The sequence below is a fragment of the Tupaia chinensis genome, unplaced genomic scaffold (genome assembly GCF_000334495.1).
Source record: "Tupaia chinensis unplaced genomic scaffold, TupChi_1.0 Scaffold000604_1, whole genome shotgun sequence".
In the NCBI taxonomy this organism is placed as follows: domain Eukaryota; kingdom Metazoa; phylum Chordata; class Mammalia; order Scandentia; family Tupaiidae; genus Tupaia; species Tupaia belangeri.
The window spans coordinates 1,635,905-1,644,952 of record NW_006160122.1 but is presented as its reverse complement, the minus strand read 5'-3'; the positions used below and the strand labels follow the sequence as shown (position 1 = coordinate 1,644,952).

General features: G+C 52.7%; 1 protein-coding gene across 1 annotated transcript in view; it reads left to right on the top strand.

The window, feature by feature from the left end:
• The window catches only part of SF3A3 (splicing factor 3a subunit 3), a 29,874-nt gene extending 25,531 nt beyond the window's left edge, over positions 1–4,343 (top strand). Inside the window, exons 16-17 of the mRNA XM_006158590.3 lie at positions 3,017–3,072; positions 4,046–4,343. Of these exons, the coding sequence (XP_006158652.1) occupies positions 3,017–3,072; positions 4,046–4,123 (134 nt within the window). The 3' untranslated portion in view covers positions 4,124–4,343. The remainder of the gene's footprint in view (positions 1–3,016; positions 3,073–4,045) is intronic.
• Positions 4,344–9,048: the final 4,705 nt, after the last annotated feature.

Here is a 9,048-nt window from a genome sequence, read left to right as displayed (position 1 = left end):
CCAGACAGACAGAGAGACAGAAAGACAGAAAGCGAGAAATCACCCCCCAGGAGGGATGACCATGCCACAATCCCTTCTTCATTCTCCTCCCGGGATCTTGGGCACACACGCACATGTGCCTGGCGTGAGTTTAAGCCACCGGGTCCAGGGCTCGGAACCGCGGTCGACTACGTGGGAGTCCAGCGACAGCCATTACGCTAACTACTGGTCCCTCTCTGCTGTCTAATACATGCCCAAAATGTTTCTCAAGCAGCCAGGTCTAGGATTTGAACTACATGGTTGGCCATGTGAGGTCTAGCCACCCTAACCACAACGCCACTGTGGCCCAAACTGTCCTGTATTGTCTGCTTACCCGTTTTATCTTTTCAGTTCTTTGGCCACAGTATTTCAATTTTTTTTTTTTTTAAGAGGGATTTTTGAGGGGGAACCAGCAGTTAGCGTAATGGCTATGTCGCTGGACTCCCACATAGTCGACCGCAGTTCGCGTCCTGGACCCGGTGGCTTAAAACTCATGCCGGGCGTTTGTGCGTGCGTGCCCAAGATCCCGAGAGGAGAATGGATTGTGGCGTGACCATCCCCCCTGGAGGGTGATTTCTTGCTTTCTCTCTGTCTCTCTCTCTCTCTCTCTGTCTGGCGAGCGCACGTGCCCTATAGCGAAAACCTCTCAAAAAAAAAAAGAGGGATTTTTGCTATAGGGCATGTGTGCTGGCTGGAAAGGTAGAGAGTGAGAAATCACCTCCCAGGGGGCTTGGCTATGCCATAATCCCTCTCCATTCTCCTCTCGGGATCTTGGGCATGCACACACGAGCACCCGGCGTGAGCTTTTTTTTTTTTTTTTTTTTGGAGAGATTTTCACTATAGGGTGCATGCGCTCGCCAGACAGAGACATTAGAGACAGAAAGCAAGAAATCACCCCCCGGGGGGATGGTCACGCAGCAATCCCTTCTCCTCCATTCTCCTCTCGGGATCTTGGGCACGCACGCACACGCACCTGGCATGAGTTTTAAGCCACCGGGTTCAGTCGAATTCCCATTCGACTATGTGGGAATCCAGCGACATAGCCATTACGCTAACTGCTGGTTCCCCTCGGCGTGAGTTTTTTTAAGTCACTGCAATAGGCTATGAGAGTCCAGTTACATAACTATTATGCCATCTGCTGGTCTCTTTTTTTTTTAATGGTAGAGAACCTGTGTGTGCATGTGTGAGAGAGAAGCACCCTCAGCAGGGTCCCCTCACACTGCTCCCTTTCCCCTAGCCCTCCAGCTCCTCGGCTCCTGGGCACCCACGTGTACCCAGCATGTTTGCAGGTCAGCCAGAGGATCTCAACCCATGGTCAACCATTCAGCACTCAGCCTTTGCTGGGCCTCACCTTTGCTTTCTACTGAGGTTTTTTGTTTTAAGAATTATTAGATTGTGGGACCAGCAAATGGCATGATGGCTATGTTGCTGGACTCCCATGTTGTCAACTGCGGTTCGAGTCTCAGACCCAGTGGCTTAAACTCATGCTGGGCGCATGTGCGCATTCGTGCCCAAGATCCCGAGAGGAGAATGGAGGAGAAGCGATTGCAGCTTGGCCATCCTCCCTGGGGGTGATTTCTTGCTTTCTGTCTCTCTCTCTCTTTCTGGTGAGTGTACGCGCCCTATAGCAAAAACCTCTCAAAAAAAAAAAAAATTAGATTGTAAGGAAAGTCATGACAAATTTTTCTGTTTTTTTTTTTTTTTCTCTTACACAAAAATGCATCATGACTTTCCTGACAACCAAGTACTTATTTAATTTTATTTATTGTTTTTAGTATTTTTAAATTTGTTACAGGGCACACGCACTCACGAGGGGGTGGTAAAGGGTGATAGTGGGCGTGAGAAAGCAAGCCACCAGGTCTGGAACTTGAACCGCTGCCAGCCATGCGTGAGTGTAGCAACTTCACCACCACGTCACCTACTGGCCCCGCTGCTTGAGTGTTTGAACTATATGTACCAGACCTCGAGTAAACGTATTTGCCAATATCTAGTATTTTCTCTTCTGTTGTGTACTTAAGATTGTAAGGTCATTTCTCCTACAGTGTCCATGGGTTGTTCCACATTAATGGCTTTCATCAAGAGAATCAGTCCTCTGGGACCAGCAGTTGGTGGAATGACTGTCGCTGGACTCCCACGTAGCCGACCGTGGTTCGAGTTCTGGACCTGGTGGGTTAAACTCACACTGGGCACACGAGTATGCATGCCCAAGATCCTGAGAGGAGAGAGAAGGGATTCCGGCATGGCCATCCCCCCCCCGGGGTGTAATTTCTCGCTTTCTGTCTTTCTCTGTCTTTCTGCTAGCGCACGCGCCCTATCCAAAAACCTCTCCAAAAAAAAAAAAAGAGTATCGATCCTCTTATTTTTTTTTCTTTTAGAGGTTTTTGCTATAGGGTGCGTGTGCTCATCAGAAAGAAAGCGAGAAATTACCCCCCAGGGGGGATGGCCATGCCGCAATCCTTTCTCCTCCGTTCTCTCAGGATCTTGGACACGCACGCACGTGCACCCAACGTGAGTTTAATCCTCCGGGTCTAGGACTCAAACCACGGCTGACTACATGGGAGTCCAACGAACAGCCATTACGCTAACTGCTGGTCCCATCAGTTCTCCTCTTTGGTGGGGCCGGCAGGTGGCGTGGTAATTAAAGGTGCTGGATTCCCACATGGCCTACTGTGGTTTGAGTCCTAGACCTGGCGGCTTGTTTTCTCGCTTTCCCTTTTTTTCTCTGTCTCTCTCATCAAATTTTAAAAATAATAATAAATACAAATATAATTAAGTAGGTCTTTTTTTAAAGTCTGGTTAGTTTTGATCCAATTTTTGTTTTAGAGCAAAGCAAGATCATGATAAATGTTAGTAGTGGAAGAAATTTTTGTCTATAGGTGGTCCAGACCCAGAATTCCAGTTTGGGACAGACAAGAGTCTCAAAGGCTGTCTCCCAGGGGGACTTTAACCGGAGGGGGTGTTCGGTCAGTTCTGATGGCTGCTCATTTCTCTCTTGCAGTGTGGGCCAAGCTGAAACTGCAGAAGGCCTCAGAACGATGGCAGCCGGACACTGAGGTGGGTGTCACTGCAGACAGTGTGGGAGTGTCCATGGCGGAGCTCCCTCACCGGAGAAGGGAGGTGAAAACTGGTCACTGGGTTATTGCAGTAGGAAGAATAATGTGACGGTACCTGTAAAGCGCCTCGTGATGTGGAGGCCTGCTTTATTTACTTACGCAGTGTCTGTCAGACTTTGGCTCTGTGTTTCAGGACAGGCTGTATTTCCCACTGGCATTTGGAAGTGGCAAGCAGGTGTGCCCAGTCTCTTGTCCTGCCGTGGGGGCTCGCAGGGGCTCCCGGGGGCTCGTGGGGGCTCCTGAACCAAGAAGCCGGGAGTCTGCACACATTCGTGCTCCTTGGGCAGATGCATTTTCTGAGAGTCAGTCCTCTTGGATAGGGAGGTGTCCTCATCGGTCTTGAGATAGTCAGGCCAAGCAGCAGGTGTCGGCGATGAGGAGTGACACACACGTGAAGTATTGGAGTGACTCACCCCACGTCCCATGGTTCCCGGCAGTAGGCTCCCTTCTTTTTGGATAGTGACTTTGAGTATTCCCGTTAGCAGCAAAACCCTTCTCCAGCTGTAATGTCGAACTCTGACAGAAACAGAATAAAGCAGAGCTGCTTTGGAACTGGGAAGCATGGCCTTTTTGGCCTCCCTTTGAACCTTTCCAGTGGCCTCTAGGGAGAAAACGGGGTTCTTGGGAACCATTTGAACACCGTTCTCTTAGGTCAGCCGTTCTCAACCAGCATTCCTCATCTTAAACACAGAAAGTTCTCCTGAATGGGCTGTTTTCTCAGCTGTCCTAAAGCTGGTCCTGCCTGGCACCACTCTACGACTGCAGGGGAGAAGTTGATCGCACACAGACCGCCACAGGGCAGTCGGGTTAACTCTCCAGGGGAAACCGAGTCGAGAAAGGCTGTTGGGGGTGATTGCCAGTTTCAGCGTTCCTCCTGGGGGTGTAGCTAACCAAGTGTGCCCCTTCTGTTGTAGGAGGAGTACGAAGACTCGAGCGGGAACGTTGTGAATAAGAAGACGTACGAGGATCTGAAGAGACAAGGGCTGCTCTAGGTTACGTGGACTCGGCACGGCTTCGGGGCTTGCCCGGGCTTCCCTGAGATCTGCGTTTTCTATTTCTCCCAACCACATGCTCTTAAAGACTCTTGGCTACGTCGTCTTAAGGTCTAGCCTGTGTCTTGTAGAAACAAGGCATGCTGGCAGACTGCAGGGTCAAGATGTGTTTTATCTTTGTTTTTTTATTAAAAAGATTCCGTCAGAAAATAAAACCAAGTCTTGTTCTGATTGCGTCTTGTTCTGAAGCCCAGGGTTAGGGACCAGCACAAGCCATTAGGTCCTGGTGCCTTCTTACCTCTCTCTCCAAATTCAGTAGCAGGTACGGTTTAATGAGCGCCTGTTAGGCTCAGCCGTTTTGTTAGGTAAATCTGACCTCACCCCTTCCCTGTGCTTTGTCTCCACTTCCCCCAAATAAGCATCAGCCAGGATGTCCCTCCCCTTAGATGAGCCCAGCCACAGGTGGCCCTGGGGAGGCAGGGGCGAGCCATGAGGAAACGCTGGGCTGTGTTGCAATGGGCCTGCAGTCCTGCACCCTTCCCCACGCCCTCCTTCCTCAGCAGCTGGGCACACAGTGGAACGAGGACCAGCAGTGACCATCTGGCTGGCTACTTTGGGACGGGCGTCTCTGTAGCAGGGTGCATGGGCTCACCAGAGAGACGGACAGAAGGGGAGATCCCCGGGGGGATGACCATGTGCAGTCCCTTCCCCTTCCTCCCTCAGGATTTTGGGCACATACGCACCTGTCTGGTGTGTTTTTCGAGCCTCCCGGTCCAGCACTCAAACTGTGCAGTCAGTGATGTGAGGATCCAGCCACCTTAACCACATACTGCCTGCTGGTATTCCCACAGCATTTATCTTTCAGGATCCTGTTTGTCCTGTGAGGTCTTTTAGATCATGACAGTGGCCGATACCCTCATGCTCTCCACACCTGTACACCCAAGAGCTTGGATGGAGCTGAACAGCTGCCCCAGATCTGAATCTTGTACCCCAAAGGGGAGGCCCTAGGGAGCCTAGGAGCACAGCCGTCTCGGACAGGGCCTGCTGCAGAGCAGGACTCCCAGAGGCCCTCCTCCTTAGCAAAGAGCTTTTGTTTTTAATATACCTACTCCTAAAATCCCAGCTCTGGAATTGGCCAGCCCCCTCACACTGCCTGTTGCCCTACTCAACTCCAGGGCAGTAAGATCTCACTGCCTCCATCCGGCACCTCACTGGGTTGGTATTTTCCTTCCTGGTTCAGCCCATCCCTTGGGTAACCGTGTTGTTTGCACTTTGACTCCTCCAGTGTCTTAAAACCCCTGGCAGGTAATTGCAGGGCCTGAGCTTCCAAAGCAGAGCGAGTGGATAATGATCAGAAACTGATTCCTGAAAACTGGCCCACGGTACAAGGAGACATTGCCGTTAGGGAAGAAAGGGAAAGCCTTGGAGTCAAGTGTGGAGGGCAACGTCCCTCTGGCCTTCCTGCTGGAACAATCATGTGGGGGTCACGAAGGAGTGTGCCCGTGGCTTCCCGGCACCTCCTCTTTAGGGCTGGGGCCTGGGACTCCAGGGTTATGGGATGAGATCTCTTCCCATGTGGAGGGGAGTGGGACCAGGTGCTGAGGAGTCCTGCCTTCACCCCGCCCGAGAACTACAGCCATCCGTGCTTGATGTGCCAGAACGGCCTCGGGTGGAACCTACCCCTCGGCAAAGGCTTTGCCTTCATTCACAGCATTTCCAGTGTCTTCTGTGTGCCAGGCTCAGCTTGGTCTATAAGCCTTGGCTGTTAGGAGAGGTGAGGCGGTAAGAGCAGATGCCAGAGGTAAGGAGGCGTGGCAGCAACCTGTGGGCAGGCGGCAGAGCCACGCGGCAGCTCCCGCCAGCCCCAAGGGCCAGAACTGTCTGTCCACTGGGGTGCAGGCAACCCCATCACGTGGTTCACATGGGTGACCCCTCGAGTCAGCTTCACGGGGACTGCAGCAGAATGGGATTTCAGCTGAGCTCCCAACCAGGCTGGGAAGGAGTAGAAGTTGGCCCTCTCTGGAAATAGATCTGTAGTTCATTTCGTTTGTAAGATCACTTCTTCCAGGAGAGGAAAGAGACAAGCACCCCAAGGAGGTCATGCTTTGACCCCGCCCCCAGCCTCAGCCACCCAGGATCCCAATGTGCACAGGGAGGCCTTTGGGAAGCACATCCCAGATCTGCCACGTGGCACCAACATGGCGGAGCACCACATTACCGCTGCACCTCTGTGGCCGGCCCCAGCTGGGAAGCTCCTGTTTATCCATGATGGAGTGCATGCATGTGACCGTCACCATGACCTGAGTGGAGAGGAGCACCCTCCACAGGGTCTGGCTGTGCCATGACCCGCTCCCCCAGCCCCCACTGGGTCTTGGGCACTCTAGCACTTGCCCGGTATGTTTCAGGCTGACCAGGCCAGAGATTCCAACCGTGGGCACCATGTGGGATCCAGCTGCTGCTGCTGCTTTTTTTTTTTTTTTTTGAGAGTTTTTTGCTATAGGGCGCGTGCGCTCGCCAGACAGACAGAGAGAGACAGAGAGACAAAAGTGAGAAATCACCCCCCAGGGGGGATGGTCACGCCGCAATCCCTTCTCCTCCATTCTCCCCTCGGGATCTTGGGAACGCACACACATGCGCCCGGCGTGAGTTCTAAGCCACTGGGTCAGGGACGCAAAACACGGTCGACTACGTGGGAGTCCAGCGACATAGCCATTACGCTAACTGCTGGTTCCCAGCTTCTTTTTTTTTTCAGAGAGAGATTTTTGCTATAGGATTTGGACACTTGCTGGAGAAACAGAGACAAAAAGCGAGAAATCACCCTCCGAGGGGGATGGCCACACTGCAATCCCTTTTTCATCCTCTCAGGATTTTGGGCACACACACATACATGTCTGGTGCCAGGTCTAGGCCCCAAACTGTAGTCAGCTACATGGTAGTCCAGCAACATAACCATTATGCCATCTGCTGCCCCCTTCCCCCCCTTCTCTTGAACATTATTATCCCAGAGCCAGCCTGATGAGGAGTTCTACATCTTTTCAGGATCGTGGATTCGTTTGGAAGCACAAACACACTGTGGACTTTCTCCCTAGACAAATGTATGCACACATAGACTCCATACAGTTCGGAGTTTAATGAATGTCAGAAGTCCATCCTCAGTCCCTGAGCTTGTAAGAACCTCCTTTAGGGCCGGCAGATGGTGGAGGTTAATTAAGGCAGCTGGATCCCATATGGCCAGCTGTGCAGGTCAGCTCCCAGACCCTGTGGCTCGAAAGTTACACTGGGCACATGCAGCATGTTTGCCAAAAATCCCAGGAAGAGAAAGGAGAATGGATTGCTGTGTGGCCACCCCCTGGGGGTACTTTCTTTTCCTCTGCAAGTGCACGCACCCTATAGCAAAACTAAACAAATCCCAGCTTGGTTGTCACCAACCCCACAACCTGTAAACATCCTAACCTCCAACCCACTCTCAGGAGCTTCTACATTGGGCGCCCCACCCCCTCCTTTCTGCAGCTACCCCTGGCTGGGGCTGGCCCTGCAGGATGAGCAGTGAGCCCGTCCCCTCAGCGCTGCACTGTGCCAAAGCCCAGGACAGCAGCTGGGTTCCAAGTCCTTAGGACGGGCCTCTTATTTCTGCCTACCTGCATGTTTCCTGGGAAGCAGCGAGAGGGCAGGGGCCTTCAGCTGAGCCCACACCCACTTAGCACATCTGCCTTCACGAGTGAGGAGAGGGCGAGGGGAGGCTGAGTGGTCCCATCTCTTCTTTTATTTTTATTTTTTTATTTTTTGAGAGGTTTTTGCTATAGAGCGCATGCATGCTCGCCAGACAGAGAGAGACAGAGAGACAGAAAGCGAGAAATCACCCCCGAGGGGGGATGGCCACGCCACAATCCCTTCTCCTCCATTCTCCTCTCGGGATCTTGGGCACGCACGCACACGCACTCAGCATGAGTTTTCAGTCACCGGGTCCAGGATACAAACCATGGTCAACTACATGGGAGTCCAGAGACATAGCCATTACGCTAACTGCTGGTCCTAGTCCCATCTCTTCTTGCAGCTGAAGTGGTCCAGCTTGGGTGGCGTTGTGGGCTGTAACCAGGCCTGTGAGGCAGAGGCCCTAGGTGTCATCGGGCTGTGCCTCAGACATGCTACCAGGAATGTGGTCAAGCCTTGACCTCAGGCAGCTGTCTCCAGCTGGATGGGAACCTCCACTTCAGCCAGGCAGCCCCAGGGGCCACCAGGAGCTCCATGCACCGGGCCCTGGTGGCCACCAGGCTGCCACCCCTCCTGTCTGCCCTGCTCTTGTTCCTGTCCCCTAGCAGGCCCCGCAGGGTCAGGCCCTCCCAGCTCTCATTCCTTTGGCCATATCTTGGGATTTAGCAAGACCATGGCTCCGAGCTCGAAGGTGCTCACGTCTCTCCTTCCAAGGCCTAAGCTTAGATGTGGTGCCCTCCGAGGGGGAGGGTCTCAGCCCCAATTCCAGGGAGAGGCCAATGTGAAGAAATAAAAAACCTCTTGCCTGACCCTTACTTATCCCAGTGGGAAGACTCCAAAATCCTGCAAGGACACATTCTTCTGGGAAAATGTCTGGCCCCATCCACTTTCCCAAGACTCTCTTCCTAGTCTTTTATTTCGTTTTGCATTTTAAAGACTTCTCCTATGAGAGAGCAAGACACACACACAGGGAGGTCCCAGGAGACATACCCAGGACCTCCCCAAGAGGACCCAGCTGCATTACTGCTGTGTCACCCGCAGCCCCGCCCGGCCCTTAGCACTAAGAGCGGGTCTGGAGTCCTGGGTTTCCCTCTCTCCTGCAGAGATGCCACCCCTTGATCTCTTAGGATCTGAACCAGTCCCCTTTCCCCTCACCCCGACACGACACCGATACTTAATTCAATTACTCTTGAGCCCCACTCCTGCTGTGGACA